At 37.6% G+C, this 22,848-nt stretch overlaps 1 protein-coding gene across 1 annotated transcript; it reads left to right on the forward strand.

Moving 5' to 3' along the window:
• Window positions 1-107: 107 nt before the first annotated feature.
• Window positions 108-19,874, forward strand: LOC6031213 (homogentisate 1,2-dioxygenase). Its single transcript, XM_001841995.2, has 4 exons — window positions 108-263; window positions 3,746-4,202; window positions 4,262-4,795; window positions 18,952-19,874. The coding sequence occupies exons 1-4, from the start codon at window positions 249-251 to the stop codon at window positions 19,254-19,256; spliced, it is 1,311 nt and encodes a 436-aa protein (XP_001842047.2). The 5' UTR covers window positions 108-248; the 3' UTR covers window positions 19,257-19,874.
• The last annotated feature ends 2,974 nt before the right edge of the window (window positions 19,875-22,848 follow it).

The following is a 22,848-nucleotide window of genomic DNA, read 5'->3' on the forward strand; positions in this document are numbered from 1 at the left end:
CAACCACTCGGAAAGCTAGAAACAAAAACAACAACAGTCTGGAATCCGGTTTGATCGGTTTTCGGGCGCGCGGTGGCTGTTGTCAACAGGCTCGGAGGCGTATTAGATGCCGACCGCGGTCACGTAGCGCGATCAGTCGAGTTCTGGACGCGGCAGCGATCGGTGTGGCTCTCTCTGTCTTATCTCCCCCCTCGGGTTTGGTAGATAGTGCTGGGTGATCTTGAGCAGCAGAAGCAGCAAGGAAGATAATGGCTGAGTATCAGGTAGGTTTTGTGATAAGAAGTGAGTTTTGGGAATGCAGCATCATATTTCGGGGCAAAACTGTTTCGAATGATCATGTTCTTGTTGTAGTGTTATCTTTTTATGTCTTATTACGTGAATTTAGCATTAATAAATGGATTGCAAATCACTTAAATTATGTTGTTTAACCTTCAAAAATGATAAACTGCACAATTACAAGTTGAAAACAACCAAAACCAACAAAAAATCGTTCCATCCAAAGAAAAACTCAACGTCATCTCAATGGAACCTGTTCTAACAACTCTTGTTGTTGACGAGCTTTGATTGGCTGCGTGTGCGGACGAGCCTCCCGTTGCTCCCTTGGAGACCGGCTCAGCTAATTTGAATATATTTGAATCTCCGTAAGCACAAAGATCAGAATGCCAAGTGACAACAGAATAGTTGAAAATCATCTTTGAACATGTTTTGATGAATTCGACAAAATTCCTAAAAAATATTTACCAACTTGAATAAATTAAGATTTGTGCAAATATCATGATGCGTATGCAGCTTTCTACGCAGTTTTTGTGAAACTCAAAAACCTGTTGTTACTGTCATAAAAGGTAGAACCAGTTCCTCTAATGTTGACGAAAATGGCCATATTGACGAAAGTTCTAGCAAAAATATACCTGTTTGCTAAATTATTTGCGTCAGTCAAATGCAACCGGATAAGAACAATGTTTTAATCAAGGTTGTTAACGATAAAATTATCAAGGCACGATAAGGCTGGTACCAATATTTTTGAAAGTTTTCAAACGAAGAGACACTGTGCATGCTTTTTCATTTTATTAGTTTTTTATTTGAAAATATACTATTTTTTACAGAATATCGTATTTTTTAGAAAATACCAATTTGTTTTACAAAATACTGTATTTTTACGAAGTAACTCATATTTTTCAAAGTTGTAGTATTGGTATAAAACGAAGCGCATTATCACATATTTAAGTTTTTTTAATGCTAAAATTTTCACGAAATACCGTATTTTTTGTTAATGTAAAAAATTCACAATTTTCGAAAAATACGGTATTGTGTGAAAATTTTAGTATTTAAAAAAAATCTTTAATCATGTAAAAAACCATACAAAATTTCGTTTCGTTTGATATCCATATCGCAAATTAAATAGAAATATGAATAACAAGCATTAGATCGAAAAAGGTATTTTAATATACCTTTTACACTAGTCCTGTTATTTTGCAAAAACTTTTTAAAATATTTGTACCAGCCTTATGAAAAATAACCTGTTTTTGCTGGTTCAATTGTCGTGAGTCGTGACTAATAAAATTTTCAAATTACTTTAAGGTACCTGTTGAAGTCGGTAATAGTAGTTTTTGCTGTTCCGTTGCGAAACTACATACTTTTCCTGTAATTCTCGAATAACAAAACTTTTAACCTACTTTTATGTGCAAAACATAACATCATTGAAATAGTTTGGTAATGATTTTTTCAGCACGAGTTGTACATTTGTCCAATGAGATTCACCGAATTAGATAAAAACGCCGAGTGCAGTTAAATCTTCTTAAGGGGCTACATACATGTAAAACGACAAAAATGTAAGAGGTTGGTTTGGGCACACACTTAAACTTTTTTTTAAATCTGTGTTAAGGGCATTAAAATATATATTTTCAACTATATATATAAATTTGAAGATATTTGGTTGTATCATTGCAGAGAAATAGGCATTTCAAGTTAGCAGTTTCAAAAAACGGGTGCCACGATATCTCCACACTGATTTGACCAAATCAGCTTAAAATTTTGGTGAAGCCTCGTTAAACCGGTCCTGTGTGCATGACGAAGCCCGATTTTCAAAATGTTTGTTTAAAAAAAAGATAAAAACATTTCTGTATATTTCATATAAAATCGCCAGTTTTTGATTTTTGTATTTTTTTAAAATGCAAAATTTCAAAATCGGGCTTCGTCATGCACACGGAATATATCTTGCAAGTCTTTACCTCAAATTTCAGCCAATTTGATCCATCCCATATCGAGATATCGTGGCACCCGTAAATCAACTCGGTGTTCAGAGAAAAACGCTCACAATGTTCGACAGTTCGCTTTGCGCTTGGCAAAATTTTGAACGTAAATTGGGTCTTATTCTGTTTAATCATGAAATATCTTCATGAAACTTTCAGGAGTGATGGAAAATCATGTTTTAAGTGGATTTATTAAATTTTCTGAAATATGATTTTTTTTATTTTCTACATGTATGTAACCCCTTAATCACTGTAGAGTAATTTAGGGGCTCAACAATAAAAAAAATGACAACGAAAAAAAGTTTTTCGTGGTTCAATTATCTGTATTAATAATAACTTGGGAATAACAATATTTGCTATTTGAAAATACTAGGCCAATAACATTTTATGTTATTTATAACAAGATTTGTTATTCATCGTTATATATATATTGTTATTGGATTATTATTGTAATAACAAACTAATAACATTTTTAGTTATTCTTCGAACAAATCTTTGTTATTATTTTTTGTTATTTTAACAACTAATCCGATCATCCCAATAACAATTTGCGGTATTCTTCCATAACAAAAAATGTTATTCCAAAGCTGTTTGTGGCATTCAATCAATATCAGACCAACAACAAATTGTGTTATGATAACATAAACTGTTATTCAACTAACATACAAAAATGGTTTTTGTTTATTTTAACAGTATTTGTTATTGAAATGGCATGAATTTGGTTATTACCGTCTGCCTGGGAAACCAAATTTCCAGTTTTTGCTTTTTGGGTGTTTTTAAAACCGCCTTGAGTCAGGTGTATTAAAAACCACCCAAAAAGCAAAAACTTAAAATTTGGTTTATCCAGCTTTTTAAGCGAAAATGGCGTTCGAATGGTGAACGCCCAAAATGTCAAAATCACGCAGTGGTACCAACATTACGATAAAAGTGTGCCATGGCATGACAGCCACATTTTTTTTTTCTAATGTTGGTGCTACTGCGCGATTTTGACATATCGAACGTTCAACACTCGAACTCCATCTTCGCTTAAAAACCTGGATTGGACCTTTTCAAAAAAAAACTCCAGAGTTGAATTTTTCAGCACTTGTATCGAAAATTTATACTTTTCAATATTGTTTTGGTTTTATCGGTGAATTGACATAGACAATTGACTTAAAATTCCATTCAAATGATGTTTTCGGAATTCAAAAAAAAATGTTGTATGGAACTCTTTGCAAGACTTGATTTTATCAGCACTCGTCGTATTTATCCAACTCGGTAAACCTCGTCGAATAAATGTACAACTCGTGCTGAAAAAATCTTCTTTTTGCAACTTGTTGCATACACTATTATTAGGCTCTATTATTTTTGGTGATGATCAGCAGGCCATTATACCAATTTTTGATAAATAGCGTCCGTGTTAATAGTTCTATGCGTTAAAAGGCCATGCGCATAACATCATGGAGCCGTATGGCACAACAGTACAAAAGAAGTTAGCAAATCTTTTTCATTTTCAGTACCTATCCGGCTTCGGATCCCACTTCTCCTCGGAGGACGCCCGCTGTCCGGGTGCCCTCCCGGAAGGCCAAAACTCTCCCCAAAAGTGCGCGTACGGCCTGTACGCGGAACAACTGTCTGGCAGTGCCTTCACGGCACCCCGCACCGAAAACGTGCGCAGTTGGCTGTACCGCATCCGACCGTCGGTGGTCCACGAACCGTTCAAGTCCTACCAGGTGGCACCGTTTCTTCGGGGCAACAAATGGGACGAACAGCCTCCAAATCCGAACCAGATGCGGTGGAGTCCCTTCGATTTGCCGGAAACCGGCGAGGAGCGCGACTTTGTCGCCGGACTGCACACGGTTTGCGGCGCGGGGGATGTCCGCAGTCGGCACGGGCTGGCCGTGCACGTGTACCTGTGCAACAAGTCGATGGAGAATACCGCGTTTTATAACAGCGATGGGGACTTTTTAATTGGTAAGAAAAAGTTTGAACAAGAAGATTTCAATCAAACTCAACACATTCTCTACCCACAGTTCCCCAACAGGGTCCGTTGGACATTACGACGGAGTTTGGACGGCTGTACGTCAAGCCGAACGAAATCTGCGTGATCCCGCAGGGCATCCGGTTCAGCGTAGCCGTTGAAGGGCCCACCCGGGGCTACATCCTCGAAGTGTACGATGGACACTTCAAGCTGCCCGACCTGGGACCAATCGGCGCAAACGGGCTAGCAAATCCACGTGACTTCCTCACGCCCACGGCATGGTTCGAGGATCGCACCGTGGAAGGATTCAAGATCGTGTCCAAGTACCAAGGAGCGCTGTTTGTCGCCACGCAGAATCATTCGCCCTTCGATGTAGTCGGCTGGCACGGCAATTACGCCCCGTACAAGTACGACCTGGCCAAGTTTATGGTGATCAACTCGGTCAGCTACGATCACTGTGATCCCAGCATCTTCACGGTGTTGACCTGTCCGAGCAATAAGTACGGGACGGCCATTGCCGACTTTGTCATCTTTCCGCCGAGGTGGTCGGTGCAGGAGAACACGTTTAGACCGCCGTATTACCATCGTGAGTACCGCATTTCGCATTATTCATTGGGTTGTTTTGCAATATATCAGTGCATTAACGTGAAGACTTCCATCATTGTCATGATTTTTCGTTCAATGATATAAATTTTGCGTCGCTTTTAATATGTTGATAAAATTCTTTCTACAAGTTGTTTAGCATACTGCCCTACACATGCTGATTCCTTTTGGAAACGATTATCCCATTCCTTGCAAAGTTATGGAAATTGTCATTAATCAATGATTGCCAACTAGGACGTCAATGATTGTTCCACAAAATCATATAAATTTTGAGACACATTTGATTTAGGGGAAAAATTCCTTGAGTGGCTTTAAGAAGGCAACAACCGGCACATGCTGATTCATTTTGGTGGAGAAATTCGTTAAATTGAATTTTGTACAGAATATTTTAGAGTGATGATCAATTATCTCCCAAAATGATCAACAGCTTCACCTTGGCCATCCGCCAGCAAATCGATTTATTTGGGAAAATAATTATTAGGGGCTCAAAACTGGCAAAAACCAAAACGCACCGATTTTACGGGTTGAATTCCATTTAAACTTCAGGTCAAAGCGCCAGGTAATGTCGTAACCAATCAATCTCATATTTGGGATTCGGGCTCAGTACATCTAGGGGATCATGCCTTAAAATTCCCGCAAAATTGACGCGTTTTGCTATAGAGCAATTCTCTACGAAATCGGTCTTTTTTCTTCAATTTTAATTTTTGTATTTTTTAATCCGACTGAAACTTTTTTGGTGCCTTCGGTATGCCCAAAGAAGCCATTTTGCATCATTAGTTTGTCCATATAATTTTCCATACAATTTATAGCTGTCCATAAAAATGATGTATGAAAATTAAAAATCTGTATTTGAAGGAATTTTTGATCGATTTGGTGTCTTCGGCAAAGTTGTAGGTATGGATACGGACTGGAAAATAATACACGGTAAAATTGGTGATTTTTATTTAACTTTATCACTAAAACTTGATTTAAAAAACACTATTTTTAATTTTTTTATTTTTGATATGTTTTATAAAATGCCAACTTTTCAGAAATTTCAGGTTGTGCAAAATCATTGACCGAGTTATGAATTTTAATCAATACTGATTTTTCAAAAATCGAAATTTGTCGTAAAATTTTCAACTTCATTTTCGATGTAATCAAATTTGCAATCGTGCTTTAGTGAAATTTTGATAGTGCACCGTTTTCGTTATAGCCATATTTAAGTGACTTTTTGAAAATAGTCGCAGTTTTTTATTTTAAAATTAGTGCACATGTTTGCCCAGTTTTGAAAAATATTTTGAAAAGCTGAAAATTCTCTATATTTTGCTTATTCGGACTTTGTTTGATTTGCTGAGATATTGCAATGCAAAGGTTTAAAAACAGGAAAATTGATGCTAAGTTTCACCCAAACAACCCACCATTTCTATCGTCAATATCTCAGCAACTAATGGTCCGATTTTCAATGTTAATATATGAAACAATTGTGAAATTTTCCGATCTTTTCGAAAAAAATATTTTCAAAATTTTCAAATCAAGACTAACATTTTAAAAGGGCAATATTGAATGTTTGGCCTTTTGAAATGTTAGTCTTGATTTGAAAATTTTGAAAATATTTTTTTCGAAAAGATCGGAAAATTTCACAAATGTTTCATATATTAACATTGAAAATCGGACCATTAGTTGCTAAGATATTGACGATAGAAAATGGTGGGTTGTTTGGGTGAGACTTAGAAATCATCAATTTTCCTGTTTTTAAACCTTTGCATTGCAATATCTCAGCAACTAAAGGTCGTATCAACAAAGTCCGAATAAGCAAAATATAGAGAATTTTCTCAGCTTTTCAAAAATATTTTTTTCAAAACTGGGCAAACATGTGCACTAATTTTAAAAAATGAAAAACTGCGACTATTTTCAAAAAAGTCACTTAAATATGGCTATAACTTGAAAACGGTGCACTTTATCAAAATTTCACTAAAGTTTCTTTTGATTGCAAATTTAATTTTACATCGAAAAATGAAGTTGAAAAATTTTTACGACCAAAATTTCGATTTTTTGAAAAAATCAGTATTGATTAAAAAATTCATAACTCGGTCAATGATTTTTTGCACAACCTGGAAATTTCTGAAAAGTTGGCATTTTATGTCCTCTAAAACATATCAAAAAATAAAAAAAATTAAAAATAGTGTTTTTTTGTAAATCAAGTTTTAGTGACAAAAAGTTAAATAAAAAAATCACCAAATTTTTTTTACCGTGTATTATTTTTTTCTAGTGTAGTCCGTATCCATACCTACAACTTTGCCGAAGACACCAAATCGATCAAAAAATTCCTTCAAAAGATACAGATTTTTGAATTTTCATACATCATTTTTGTATGGACAGCTGCCAAATTTGTATGGAAAATTATATGGACAAACTAATGATGCAAAATGGCTTCTTTGGGCATACCGAAGGCACCAAAAAAGTTTCAGTCGGATTAAAAAATACAAAAAAAATCGAATGACCGAAATCCTAGAGAACTGCTCTATATCCTAATGGGTATGTCAATGTTCGAAAATCTGTACTTTGAAAAGAAATTTTCGAATCGATTTGGTGTCTTCGGCAGAGTTGAAGGTTATGATAAGGACATTGAAAAAAAATGTTTGGAGGAAAAAATCTCGATTTTTATTTGACATTTTATCACTGAAAGCTTTTTGACAAAGAACTTTGTCCTAAGGGCTCTATTCTGGTGGGGTGTCAATCCAGAAAAACGAAAAATGTCGCGCGTTACGAAAATGTTGCATGCTTGGAACTGCGGAAGGGGTCTGCAACGAATGAAATGTGGCAACAATGGTGCAACATTCTCGCGTGACAGTTCCAAGAAAGCAGGAGACGAGGCAAAGTTTGCACCATGTTGCCACATTTCATGCGAACTATATAAGCTAACAGATAGCTTCTGAACAATTTTAGTTTTGACCGAACATCCGTCAGAGACGGATCGACGGTGGTAATTTTATTGCTCACACACACATGCACTCATTGAAAGACACAGGTTGTGCACCAACTTGGGAGGAATTCTGTTCTAACGAAGATTGTTAGAATGGTCACTCGAAAACCAGAATGATTTAGGGCAATGGGGTTGGGACCAAACTGGTAGGATATTGGCCAATCCTGGAGTGTCCATGACCCTGAGGGAAGGTTCTACCGGGGGTACATTTATCGAACCATACGACTTGGTGCAATATGGTTTTTGAGACTGGACATGAAAATGGGTGGACATTTGCCGAACCATACTTGTGTTGGCAATATTTTCGTGTTTTGGCAAGTTATATCCACAGAGGTGCCAATGATTGAAAATATTCAATTAGAATTAATTATTCAGGATTCAAAAAATTGGCAAAGAATAAAAAAATATAAATTAAAAAGCATGATTTTTTTGAGTTTTGAACAAAGTTCTTTGTCATATTGGTCATGTAGAACATAACCACCTGCACCTTTTTTCTTTCAATTTTGGAGATTTATGTTATGTTTTAGGGGATTAAAGGCATCTTTTGCCGTATAACACTACTCGACAAAACAAAACTTGTGTCAAGGGATTGACGATATCTCATCGGTTCCTCAGAGAAAAGGCATCCCCGAATCCGATGCAATCGACAGAATTTGATTTTATGTCCACGCGGACTGACGAGAAGCTGGTAAATTTTTTAACATAAAAATCGAACAATTTAAAAAAACTTGCGTCTCCTCCCAACTATATGAGCCATCTACAAAAATATGGAGGCGCCTGGTGCATAGCCATTTCCTTTAAGCACAACGGAAACAACCAATACAAATGTATAAAAAGTTGTCAAGTTCGGGGGTCCACAGCTAGCATTTTTGTACGATTATAAAAATAAATATTAAAAGTTTAAAATTAAAATATTTGAAAAACATTTTTTTAAATATATTTGTTTACTAAAATTTTATGTTTCTCAAAGGTCTATGGGTACTTCGGGATGTCCATGGTAATCAAGGACTCCCTAGAGTTAAGATCTATGAGTCTACCGCCGTAACAGCAAGAGGTCGTCGGATTTTGACCCCGGATTATGTGCGTATAGCATCAGTGGATATGGTAGACTACTATATGAATGTAGATGTCCATGGTCATCCAAGGACTCCCGAGTTAAGATCTACGAGTCTACCGCCGTAACAAGAGGTCATCGGCTTTTGACCCGGATCATGCGTATAGCATCAGTGGATATGGTAGACTACTATATGAATGTAATGGGATGTCCATGGTCATCCAAGGACTCCCTGGAGTTAAGATCTACGAGTCTACCGCCGTAACAAACAAGAGGTCATCGGCTTTGACCCCGATCATGTGCGTATAGCATCAGTGGATATGGTAGACTACTATATGAATGTAATGGGATGTCCATGGTCATCCAAGGACTCCCTGGAGTTAAGATCTACGAGTCTACCGCCGTAACAAACAAGAGGTCATCGGCTTTGACCCCGTATAGCATCAGTGGATATGGTAGACTACTATATGATGTAATGGGATGTCCATGGTCATCCGACTCCCTGGAGTTCATCTACGAGTACCGCCGTAACAAGCAAGAGGTCGTCGGATTTTGACCCCGATCATGTGCGTATAGCACCAGTGGATATGGTAGACTACTATATGAATGTAATGGGATGTCCATGGTCATCCAAGGACTCCCGGAGTTAAGATCATGAGTCTACCGCCGTAACAGCAAGAGGTCGTCGGATTTTGACCCCGGATTATGTGCGCATAGCATCAGTGGATATGGTAGACTACTATATGAATGTAATGGGATACATGGTCATCCAAGGACTCCCTGGAGTTAAGATCTACGAGTCTACCGCCGTAACAAGCAAGAGGTCGTCGGATTTTGACCCCGGATCATGTGAGTATAGCATCAGTGGATATGGTAGACTACTATATGAATGTAATGGGATACATTCATATAGTAGTCTACCATATCCACTGATGCTATACGCACATGATCCGGGGTCAAAAGCCGATGACCTCTTGTTTGTTACGGCGGTAGACTCGTAGATCTTAACTCCAGGGAGTCCTTGGATGACCATGTACATCCCATTACATTCATATAGTAGTCTACCATATCCACTGATGCTATACTCACATGATCTGGGGTCAAAATCCGACGACCTCTTGCTTGTTACGGCGGTAGACTCGTAGATCTTAACTCAGGGAGTCCTTGGATGACCATGGACATCCCATTACATTCATATAGTAGTCTACCATATCCACTGATGCTATACTCATGATCCGGGGTCAAAATCCGACGACCTCTTGCTTGTTACGGCGGTAGACTCGTAGATCTTAACTCCAGGGAGTCCTTGGATGACCATGGACATCCCAATACATTCATATAGTAGTCTACCATATCCACTGATGCTATACGCACATAATCCGGGGTCAAAATCCGACGACCTCTTGCTTGTTACGGCGGTAGACTCATAGATCTTAACTCCAGGGAGTCCTTGGATGACCATGGACATCCCATTACATTCATATAGTAGTCTACCATATCCACTGGTGCTATACGCACATGATCCGGGGTCAAAATCCGACGACCTCTTGCTTGTTACGGCGGTAGACTCATAGATCTTAACTCCAGGGAGTCCTTGGATGACCATGGACATCCCAATACATTCATATAGTAGTCTACCATATCCACTGATGCTATACGCACATAATCCGGGGTCAAAATCCGACGACCTCTTGCTTGTTACGGCGGTAGACTCATAGATCTTAACTCCAGGGAGTCCTTGGATGACCATGGACATCCCATTACATTCATATAGTAGTCTACCATATCCACTGGTGCTATACGCACATGATCCAGGGTCAAAATCCGACGACCTCTTGCTTGTTACGGCGGTAGACTCGTAGATCTTAACTCCAGGAGTCCTTGGATGACCATGTACATCCCATTACATTCATATAGTAGTCTACCATATCCACTGATGCTATACTCACATGATCCGGGGTCAAAATCCGACGACCTCTTGCTTGTTACGGCGGTAGACTCATAGATCTTAACTCCAGGGAGTCCTTGGATGACCATGTACATCCCATTACATTCATATAGTAGTCTACCATATCCACTGATGCTATACGCACATGATCCGGGGTCAAAATCCGACGACCTCTTGCTTGTTACGGCGGTAGACTCGTAGATCTTAACTCCAGGGAGTCCTTGGATGACCATGTACATCCCATTACATTCATATAGTAGTCTACCATATCCACTGATGCTATACGCACATAATCCGGGGTCAAAATCCGACGACCTCTTGCTTGTTACGGCGGTAGACTCGTAGATCTTAACTCCAGGGAGTCCTTGGATGACCATGTACATCCCATTACATTCATATAGTAGTCTACCATATCCACTGATGCTATACGCACATAATCCGGGGTCAAAATCCGACGACCTCTTGCTTGTTACGGCGGTAGACTCATAGATCTTAACTCCAGGGAGTCCTTGGATGACCATGGACATCCCATTACATTCATATAGTAGTCTACCATATCCACTGATGCTATACTCACATGATCCGGGGTCAAAATCCGACGACCTCTTGCTTGTTACGGCGGTAGACTCGTAGATCTTAACTCCAGGGAGTCCTTGGATGACCATGTACATCCCATTACATTCATATAGTAGTCTACCATATCCACTGATGCTATACGCACATAATCCGGGGTCAAAATCCGACGACCTCTTGCTTGTTACGGCGGTAGACTCATAGATCTTAACTCCAGGGAGTCCTTGGATGACCATGGACATCCCATTACATTCATATAGTAGTCTACCATATCCACTGGTGCTATACGCACATGATCCAGGGTCAAAATCCGACGACCTCTTGCTTGTTACGGCGGTAGACTCGTAGATCTTAACTCCAGGGAGTCCTTGGATGACCATGTACATCCCATTACATTCATATAGTAGTCTACCATATCCACTGATGCTATACTCACATGATCCGGGGTCAAAATCCGACGACCTCTTGCTTGTTACGGCGGTAGACTCGTAGATCTTAACTCCAGGGAGTCCTTGGATGACCATGTACATCCCATTACATTCATATAGTAGTCTACCATATCCACTGATGCTATACGCACATGACCCGGGGTCAAAATCCGACGACCTCTTGCTTGTTACGGCGGTAGACTCATAGATCTTAACTCCAGGGAGTCCTTGGATGACCATGGACATCCCATTACATTCATATAGTAGTCTACCATATCCACTGGTGCTATACGCACATGATCCAGGGTCAAAATCCGACGACCTCTTGCTTGTTACGGCGGTAGACTCGTAGATCTTAACTCCAGGAGTCCTTGGATGACCATGTACATCCCATTACATTCATATAGTAGTCTACCATATCCACTGATGCTATACTCACATGATCCGGGGTCAAAATCCGACGACCTCTTGCTTGTTACGGCGGTAGACTCGTAGATCTTAACTCCAGGAGTCCTTGGATGACCATGTACATCCCATTACATTCATATAGTAGTCTACCATATCCACTGATGCTATACGCACATAATCCGGGGTCAAAATCCGACGACCTCTTGCTTGTTACGGCGGTAGACTCATAGATCTTAACTCTAGGAGTCCTTGGATTACCATGGACATCCCGAAGTACCCATAGACCTTTGAGAAACATAAAATTTTAGTAAACAAATATATTTAAAAAAATGTTTTCAAATATTTTAACTTTAAACTTTTAATATTTATTTTTATAATCGTACAAAAATGCTAGCTGTGGACCCCCGAACTTGACAACTTTTTATACATTTGTATTGGTTGTTTCCGTTGTGCTTAAAGGAAATGGCTATGCACCAGGCGCCTCCATATTTTTGTAGATGGCTCATATAGTTGGGAGGAGACGCAAGTTTTTTTTAAATTGTTCGATTTTTTTATGTTAAAAAATTTACCAGCTTCTCGTCAGTCCGCGTGGACATAAAATCAAATTCTGTCGATTGCATCGGATTCGGGGATGCCTTTTCTCTGAGGAACCGATGAGATATCGTCAATCCCTTGACACAAGTTTTGTTTTGTCGAGTAGTGTAATTAAGGATGGTTCTGAAGTTACGATTGAAAAAAAGGTCAGTTCGCCGTTTTTAAATTAAAAGCATCAAGGCAAAATTTATGAAAAAATATTCCGTTTTATGCACATTAAAAATATTTTATGAAGGAAAAACACCTCTGCAAAAATATTTTCAATTTTTTTATACTTTTTTAAATGTACTATTGGTTGCTGACATTAATCTTCTACAATAGAAATTTGATGAAAAAAGTTTTTTTCTCAGTATTGCCTAATAAGCTCCCATTTTTCAACTAAAGATATTTGGGAAACTATTGATATGATTTTGATGGTAAAAAATTTATAAGTATGTGAAATTTTTACGACAAAAAACGAAAAAATAAATAAAGCTGCCTAAAATAAGCAAGCAAGCATCACCATTAGAAATATATTTGAAATTTGAGGATCAAGAGAACCCTTTGAATGAGCTAAAAAAACTTATTTTGGATATTTTAAATGATGGGCAAGATTCATAAATTTCGAAATTATCTTTATAGTTTATCTCTATTAGAGAGGGACAGAATTTTTTTACAAGTGTTCCATTTTTCAACATTGAGAATCGAACCAATAGATTCCGACTTCCGTGATATCGCGAATTGAAAAATTATGGCTTATCAGGCAACACTGAGAAAAACTCATACAATTTTAATTCAGTTTTGAAAAGTTGTACCTCAGTAAACAGTCCAATAAACAAAGAAAAAAAAACAGGAAATTTATCCAGCATTTCGAAACTATTTTTTTCACGGGTCTTTTCCTTCATGTAGCATTTTCAACTCGTAAAAAAAACAAAAAAAAAAGTTCACAATTCATTTTAAAAGTCCTATAACTCAAAAACGGTGCATTTTATCAAAACATGTGTTGTGTCATTTCCATTAAATTTTATATCTGAAAATAATTTTTGAAATTTTGTTTTCCAAAAATCAGATTTTTTTTCTGAACTTCCGGTAAATACCAGATCGTAAACTCCACCGCAAAATATGCTTTTTTCAGTCCCCTGAAATATATTTCAAAATCTCGAAAAATTGAACAAAAAAAATTGGGAGTGTCACATAAAGTGAAACAAAGTTAAGTAAACAAAATAAAAAAATGATGATATTTACCCTCTACAACCCAACCCCGCCTTTAGACGGCTTCGATCTGAAAAAAATCGCCAAAAATACATTTTTCAACCAATTTTTGTTCTTAAAAAGGCTTTGGAAAGAAGCACTCTTCAAATTTTAGAAAATTTTAGGGTTGGAAGTTTGACTTGTTTTATGTGACTTTGGCAATGTTATTAAAAATGTCATTTTTTAGGGATCTACTTTGGCTGTGTTTTTGACTAACATTTCTTATATTTTAAGTAAAAATAAGTATGCAGTAATTTTTATAGTGTCCCAGGCTATGCCTCTACGCATTTTCTAACAACTTAAATGATAATGTTGCCATTCTATAGCAGAAAATGTAAAAACAAGTAAAAAAAATTAAAAGTGTCTGTAAAAACATGAAAAAATTAGATAGGCAAAATGTAATGATAGGAGGTGGTAGAATATGCCAAAAACTAACAAAAACAAACATAACAAGATAAACGCAAATTAAAATACAAAAAACACAAGAAAAAAAATAAAACAAGAGTTTTTCGTAGAACAAAAGTTGCTCAAAATGACCTCCTGAACACGGGAAAAATAAAAAGCTTCGAAAAAAAATTGGGCAGTAGAGGATTAAACTATTACAACAATTTAGTAATTGAATAACATATGCTTCTTTATGGTTAAAAAGCATGAATCTGCTGTAAAAAAATTAAAAGTTTCTTCTTTTGCTCCAAATTTATCATGATACAGATCTCCCTTAAATTAATCTAGCATCGTTGTTTACAACTTTGCCAAAGACATCAACACATGATCATATTTTTTTCTCAAGCAACCGATTTTGGAATATTTATACGATCATTTTACAAATTGTATGGACAAACAAGTGATACAAATCGACGCTGTCGTGCTATCTTGTCGCACCCGCCATTTCGACGTTCCGAGAAAAACGCGTTTTAATGTTTGACCTTGAATAAACAAAAACGAGAGCACGCAATGTAAACAATGAACAACACGTTTTGTTTGGTTGACCATTCAGTGCGTTGCCCCGAAGTTTGGTTGAAATTGGTTGCTGGAGTTATAATTACAAATGTTTACGGTAGTCTTACTTGTACGTGCGTCAAACGCATCCTGACCTGCAATCCCTTTGGCCAATTGTCGCACTTACATCAATTTTCAGGGAGTTACAAGATAGCACGACAATATTGAAACTTCTTTAGCATAGCATAGCATAGCATTGGTGTCTACCCGTAGCTGCTACTTCGTTATTGACCAGGACCCCCAAACATTGCTCCGTGGACCACAGATGAAAAGTAGGAACCAATCATCACCCCTTCGCAATTTTCAAAGGTCCCTATCGTGCTGATCAATACCGACGCCGGCCACGACCAGTGGTAAGACACGGGGAAGTGGATGGGAATGTTAGCCGATACTTGAGTGATGGGACCGCCAAATCGACTGCGTCTCTGACAAAGTATCACATGAGTTTTGAGGGGTTAGTAAGATGGGTATGAGGTCAGGATTCACTGTGGTAGGTGATGCGACCATGAGCAATTTGTTTATCGGTTGAAATTTTAAAAATCTTAGGCAGCCGGCTGCGGAAAGATACCTATCTAGGGATTTAAATATAGTATTAATTCGACCGCGATTCTTCAGAAATTCTCCGTCGGCGTGCCTTCCGATCAACGGTGATGTAGGAAGGGCTTCATTCATTAAAATTATTTTATATCATAAGCCTTAAAACATATCCGTCGACGTGCCTTCCGATCCTCGATGATATGGAAAGGACTTAATCCAGCAATACGACTTGCTTGTCTCAAAAAACAAAAATCGGATCGTTTCTATCGAAAACTATACAAAGAGAACAAAAATAAAATTCATCGGCCAACGAACGCGCGAACAAAAAATAAATGAAAAAAGAAGAAGAAGAAATCCAATCACCCCATGTACACAAATAGCGACACAAAAGAGACGGAAAATAACACGAAAAAAACAGGACTGCGCGTCCACACAGGCACCGCACTACTGATGCCATTATTTAATTATACTGACCAATCACCCCATGCACTCGAACAGCGACACAAAAGAGACGGAAAATAACACGAAAAAACAGGACTGCGCGTCCACACAGGCACCGCACTCCACGACAATATTGAAACTTCTTTAGTATGAAAAGTGACAAAAATCCGCGAAACTTTTTTGGTTTTTATTGAATATCTCAGGATTGAAATCGAATTTTGGGGATCTGTGAAGGTCAAAAGGTGAGGCATAGTGAGCTGCACAGCGTTATTAAGAGCGAGTTTTTCACCAATGTGTAACAGGTCGTATCGAGGTGCTCCGAGGTGGAGCACTTCAAAATGTGCCATAGACATCCAGGATTGGTTCGACTTTTTTTCTTAGCTTTTGCAAATTACTGTCAAAAATGGATTTTTTTAAAATCTTAATATCTTTTTGCAACAGCCTCCAACACCCATACTCCCATAGGTCAAAAGATAGGTAATAACATGGACTATAAGCCTACGGTGTTAAGTTTTTGGCCAATCGCAGTTTTTCTCATAGTTTTTCGATTTTTCTAGAACAAACATTTTACAACGTTAGTTTTTGCCCTGTAGGCCGCCATAGCGGCACTTTTTGGTATCAATATTATCATATTCGGAATCCTCGGACAATTTCACGTAAGTTAGAAGTATTGGAGTTGTAAATTTGATTGGGAAAATTGCCATTAAGAATGAATTAAAATATTTTTTAACAATTTGTTGGATTAGGGGTAAAACAGGTTTTCGCCTACTTGATACAGCATTTGACGTATTGATCACAGGGTAAATAAGATCTACTTCTTTTTTCAAAAATTTTTTATGTAATTATTTTTTAAATCAAATTTACAACTCCAATACTACTAACTTACGTGAAATTATCCGAGGATTCCGAATATGACAAAATTGAGACCAAAAAGTGCCGCTATGGCGGCCTACAGGGCAAAAACTAACGTTTTAAAATGTTTGTTCAAGAAAAATCGAAAAACTATGAGAAAAACTGCGATTGGCCAAAAAGTTAACACCGTAGGCTTATAGTCAATGTAATTACCTATCTTTTGACCTAAGGGAGTATGGGTTTTGGAGGCTGTTGCAAAAAGATATTAAGGTTTTAAAAAAATCAATTTTTGACAGTAATTTGCAAAAGCTAAGAGAAAAAGTCGAACCAATCCTGGATGTCTATGGCACATTTTGAAGTGCTTCAAAAGACCTTTCGAATGCATCTAAGAGAGTTGGAATTGATGAAGTTTTACGGAAATGCGAGCAATATTAAGATTTTTTATGTTTTTTGGACCTCAAAATTCAAAGCCCGTTTTACCCCACTTCCCTTTGTCGTAGAGGGATCATATTTGGCATGAGTTCATCTCATGTATAGACAAACAAACGCTGAAAGTTTCATCCAAATCGGAGCACCTCGATACGACCTCTAGAACAAACCGAGCAATATTTACAAATACTGCCTCTTAACTCAATTTGGCCCAAAATGCACGTACGACAAGTTAGCACGACGGCGACGAAATGATGATTTTTTCAACAGAACAAAGTTTGATCAGAACCATTAATATAAAACAAATCTTTAAAAACATGGATGAAGAGCACAATCATTGATATCATCGTAGATAATTTTACATTGACTTTTGTAGGTTTGTATTTGAAACAAAGTGTTGTTTGACGTAAATTTATGAAAAAAAAACGGAATCGACGTAACACACCTTATAATGTGGCCCTCTTAAACCTTGCGGTTTCGTCAACGGATCCACAGGCGTGTATCGTTCTTTTTGTGACAAGACTCCGCCTCCCGGGTCTCCTAAGTGTGAGGGTATGGGCACGGGGAGAGGGCACCGAATACCTATAATTACACTTAGAATTTTTTGCGTCCGCCTCGGGATTCGAACCAGCGACCTCTGGATTGTGAGTCCAGTGCGCGGTCCGATTGATCCACACAGGCAGACATTTTATGAACCATGTTTTTTTGTTGTTGAAATAAATCTTTGTATATAAATGTTTACTAGATTTGATTAGATTAGTATATAAACGAAGAAAAAAAAATGTAAGGAGTTACATACATGTAGAAAATCACAAAATCCTATTACAAAGAGATTATCGAATCCACTAAAAAGATGATTTTCAATCACTCCTGAAAGTTTCATGAAGATATTACATGTTAAAACTGAGTTAGAGACGAATTTAAGCTTAACATTTTGCCGTGCGCAAAGCGGACTGTCAAACTTTCTGAGCGTTTTTCTCGAAACACCAAGTTGATTTACGAGTGCCACGATATCTCGAGATGGGATGGACCAAATTGGCTGAAATTCAGAGTGAAGACTCTCAAGACATATCCCGTGTGCATGACGAAGCTCGATTTTAAAATTTTGCTTTTTAAAAAAAATACAAAAATCAAAAACTTTTAAACCGTTTTAACGAGTCTTCACCAAAATTTTGAGACGATTTGGTCAAGACTGTGTTGAGATATCGTGGCACCCGTTTTTTTGAAACTGCTATCATCAAAAAGCTATATTTCGGAAATGATACAATCAAATGTCTTCAAATTTGTTTTGATAATAGATGAAAATGTATAGTTTAATGCCCTGCAAACAGTTTTTAAATAAAATTAAGTGTGTGCTGACACCAACCTATGACTTTTTTTTGTCGATTTACATGTATGTAACCCCTTAACTGCCGTTCTACGCATAATTGTCCCATGTCAGTTTTGGACGATTTTGACTTTTTGACATTTTTAAGTTTAGTCTGATGTGTACTTTGTCTGCCTGCCTGACTGTCTGCCTGTGTGGATCAATCGGACCGCGCACTGGACTCACAATCCAGAGGTCGCCGGTTCGAATCCCGAGGCGGACGCAAAAATAAAAGACCGCTCCCCTGGCAGTTTCTTAACAAAGGTAATTCAAAAACAACACTCACCCAAACTCTGTCTACCCTTCCCCTCCCAGGCAACTGCATGTCCGAGTTCATGGGCCTGATCCTGGGCCGGTACGAGGCCAAGGAGGGCGGCTTCCTGCCGGGGGGCGCTTCGCTTCACTCCATCATGACGCCGCACGGGCCCGACCGGAAGTGCTTCGAGGGCGCCTCCAACGCCACCCTCAAGCCGGAGCGCATCGCCGAAGGAACGCAGGCGTTCATGTTCGAGTCATCGCTCTCGATGGCCGTCACGCGCTGGGGCGAGGAAACGTGCCAAAAGCTGGACGCGCGCTACTACGAGTGCTGGCAGACGTTGGAGAAAAAGTTCAAGATTTGAGGAGTTTCGGAATGGCGACGATGACGAGGGCACACGAACTAAGGACAAAATTCGAATGTTTATTTTCTGTCTCAGTTTTCCAGTTGGTTTTTGTGTTTCTTTTTTCTGTTTGAAGCAAATTTATAAAATTTATCTTTTTTTTCTTCTTCTGTTTTACGGTATCTCTTGATTCGCAGTTAATACTTAGAGTTTACATAATAATAATAATAATAATCATAATTCATAGTTCTGCATGTTCCTGCTCGTTTTCACTTGTTTTTAAAAGTTAGATTAGTTTTGTTTTCTTTACGATAAGAGTACACTTGCGCGGTTCGCTTATTTTTGTGTCGCGTATTTTTTTTTTTTTTTCATATATTCCTTTCGTTACTCATTCAACTAGATTTATATCAAGAATGGTTTATTTGTATTATTCCATTAGTAAGTAAGTACTAATCACTTTTGTTTTATTTTCTTTTTTGCGTGTGTGTTAAGTTCAATTCAATCAGTATATGGTGTTTATAATCACACATTCTTTTAGGGTTGTTTGTTTTACTCCTTTCTTTTTGCTATAACGATTACTTTTTTTACACCTAGAAGTAGTTTGTGAGGAAAATAAAGCCATTGTTTCGTGCTTATTCACTTGTTTGTGTTACTTTTTTTATAATTCAATTCGGTTGAGTATGTCTTGTGTTTTTTTTGTTTGTTTTTTTTTGTGAACTATTATTATGCGTACTTTCTTCAAAATGGATACTTTGGAACACTCAAAAAACCTTTCAGGTTAAGTTATATTTTGTGTGTGTGTGTGTTGGGCATGATTCAAAGCGATGTGTTAGATTTGGGATGCTTTTCGCAAAATAAATAAATAAAAAGTTCGTTTACTATTGTGCTTTTCCCACAACCAAGTGTGGAACTTTTTTTCCAGCGCATTTATTTATTTATTTTTTTTTGCAGCTTAGTGAGAAAGCACTTGCAATCCTATACAGTCCTGTTTGTATAGTTTGTTAGATTTAATCCACTTCGTTCTCTAGTATCACTTCCTAAGCTACCGTCCTATTGTTCTCCCTCCTTTATAATATATAAATCCTTTTTTCTATTTGTCTTTTTCTTCTTCTTTGTTGACTCTTGTTGATTAGTTTTGCCCTTTTCCGTCCTTCAAATGTTCGTAGAAAAATAAACTGACCCCAAATCTCTAGCACAGGAGTCAAAAATATTTCTAGTGCTGATTTAACCACTTCTCTTGTTTTTTTTTTGTTGTTGCTAAATGCTGGCTGAATAAAACGACGTAAGAAAGCGAAAAATATACGAAGCTATTTGCGTGCTTGTGTGTGTGTCTGTGGATTTGCGCAATTATTGTTGGAAATATATTACTAAGCTATCCTCTGCATTGTAAAAAATGGACTTTTTGCGTTTCTTTATCATGTCGGTTTGTTTATTTTTATATTTACGTCTTTTTGTTGTTTGTACCAATTAAAATGGGGTCAGGGTTAAGAAGTTTTATCTAGAAAAAAGCAGCAATAGCTTAGAAAACTAACAGTTCGGTGCAGGAAACTTGTTCAGTTGTGTTAACTTTTTGTTTTACTCGAAAAGTGCAGAATTATGCTGAGCGATTCTCCCCGAAAAGCGGAAATGGGTTTGTTTGTGTGTGTGTGTTTTTTATTTATTCAAACTTCTGGGTGACCTTCCCAATGACCAGAAATCTCTTACAATTATGGTAGCTGTCCATACAAACATAGCTGGGAAATAATTTTTATTTCGAGACTCATCAGATATCACCCAATCGGTGTCACAGTCTCCATGACTGCACTCAATTGATTGCTGTCACCGCGCAGCACCGCACAAGCAAGAAAGAGAAAGGCATGGAAGGAAAGAGAAAGCATGTGCCTTCGTGTCACCCGGCTGTTTCGTGTGTTGAGCTCGGCATTCTTTCGTGTCAACTTCTTGTGTGTCAACTCGCATCCAAATGACGATCATGACCGGCGCTGTCAGTTAACATTCAACCATCGGGTCGATGATGATAGCTGACTCTCGAGTTCTGTCACAAATATCAGGCAAATCTGTCAACGGCCGGTGCATTTTCAAGCCCTGATGAGAGACTTTTGAAATGAATCAAAGTAGGTCAGCGTCACGTTCGATTTGTGCTCGCGAGTGAAAGTGATTGCTTGTGATCGATTTTACGAAAAAAAAGAGTAATAAAAAAGTTGGTCGTCGTTGATCATTGCCGTTCACGGTCACCCGCGACAGACACAAACGACGAATCAAAAAGAAACAAAAAAAAGTAACTTTTTCAAAACTTTCGTAAAATTTTGATAACTGTATATCATTTTCTTGTTGTAATTGAGACTTAAAATTAAGCTTAAATTTGTGATACTGTTATTCACAACGATAAAGCATTTTTTTTTCTGAGTACAATGACACTCTGTACGACCGCAAAGGATTTAAAATGAATTTTTAAATCAAATTTAATAATTTAACTTCGCGGCCTTTCTTGACAGAAATGGTCCTACTTGACAGCTCGTTCCAAGGAGACCATTGTTGATCCACCGAAAAAATGTTGTCTTGTCATTTTTTTTATTTTTTATTATTATTTTTTTTGCATAAAATGAAAAAAAGTGACCAGAAATGGTTTTTAATCGTGTTTTTTTACTGTTGTACATAAAAATAGATATAGGGCTGTAGGACCCTATTGTCTGCTTTCCAACTTGGACACTGTTAAAAATAACCCTGCAAAGTTTAAAAATTACGAAATTTAAAAATTGCAAATTTTGTTCAAACTGAAAAAAGTGACCCTTCCGAGTGTAGGGATTACGGGTTGCAGAATTGGATGTGTAAAGAGAGAATGAAGATTGTCAAATCAGTTTTGTGGTTAATTTGTGTGGAATAAGACAAATAAGACAGAGAATTTATTGCAGATTCGAAAAGTTTATAAAATTTCCCTTAAATTACATTTCCCATTTTGTTTACAGTTAAATAACGAAAAATGGCTGAATTTTCGAAACGATTTTTGTTGTTTTTTTCAATGAAAAATACGTTTTTTGGAATTCGAAGTACTCCATTAAATCGGGCGTCCAATTTTACATAAAAGTTCCTTTGACACCAAATTTCCAAACCATCACCATTTCAGGCTGCAAATTATTGAAAAACGAATCTTTTTCCAATTGTTCAAAAATGGAAGGGGTCGAACCGCCCCAACGTCACGAGATATCGGAAAAGGACCTTGAGAGTTGGCATTTTTTAAAGAGATTTGTATACACAAACCAATGCCTCAAAATGATTTCATTTGTCGCAGGGAAGACCGCCATGGAGATTTGGCTCAGGGCAAAATTAAAATTTCAATACTTAATCCATTTTTCGGGAGAATCGCTCTACTTCTTGCTTCACCAGAAACCCCGAAAACGGCAAGCTGCAGGGCGCAGGTATGAAGCGACAGACGGATTGAGTTCGGTTTTTGTTAAACCAAGTCAAAGTCTTTTAAACGGAGTTGAACCGTACAGATTAAACTCAACCAAATTGAAATTCCCTTTTCGAATCCATTTCACCAAACACACTTAATTGTTTTGTTTCACTTTTTTTTTTGTTTTGTACCATTGGTTGAAATGTTTCGAATTTTAGTTTA

Source organism: Culex quinquefasciatus, chromosome 2 (genome assembly GCF_015732765.1).
Source record: "Culex quinquefasciatus strain JHB chromosome 2, VPISU_Cqui_1.0_pri_paternal, whole genome shotgun sequence".
NCBI lineage: Eukaryota > Metazoa > Arthropoda > Insecta > Diptera > Culicidae > Culex > Culex quinquefasciatus.

What these genes read in the sequence shown, in the direction of transcription:
- LOC6031213 (XM_001841995.2), top strand. An exon ending in CGATGGGGACTTTTTAATTG is followed by an intron (nt 4,203 to 4,261) that starts GTAAGAAAAAGT and finishes CTCTACCCACAG; the next exon opens with TTCCCCAACAGGGTCCGTTG. An exon ending in TAGACCGCCGTATTACCATC is followed by an intron (nt 4,796 to 18,951) that starts GTGAGTACCGCA and finishes TTCCCCTCCCAG; the next exon opens with GCAACTGCATGTCCGAGTTC.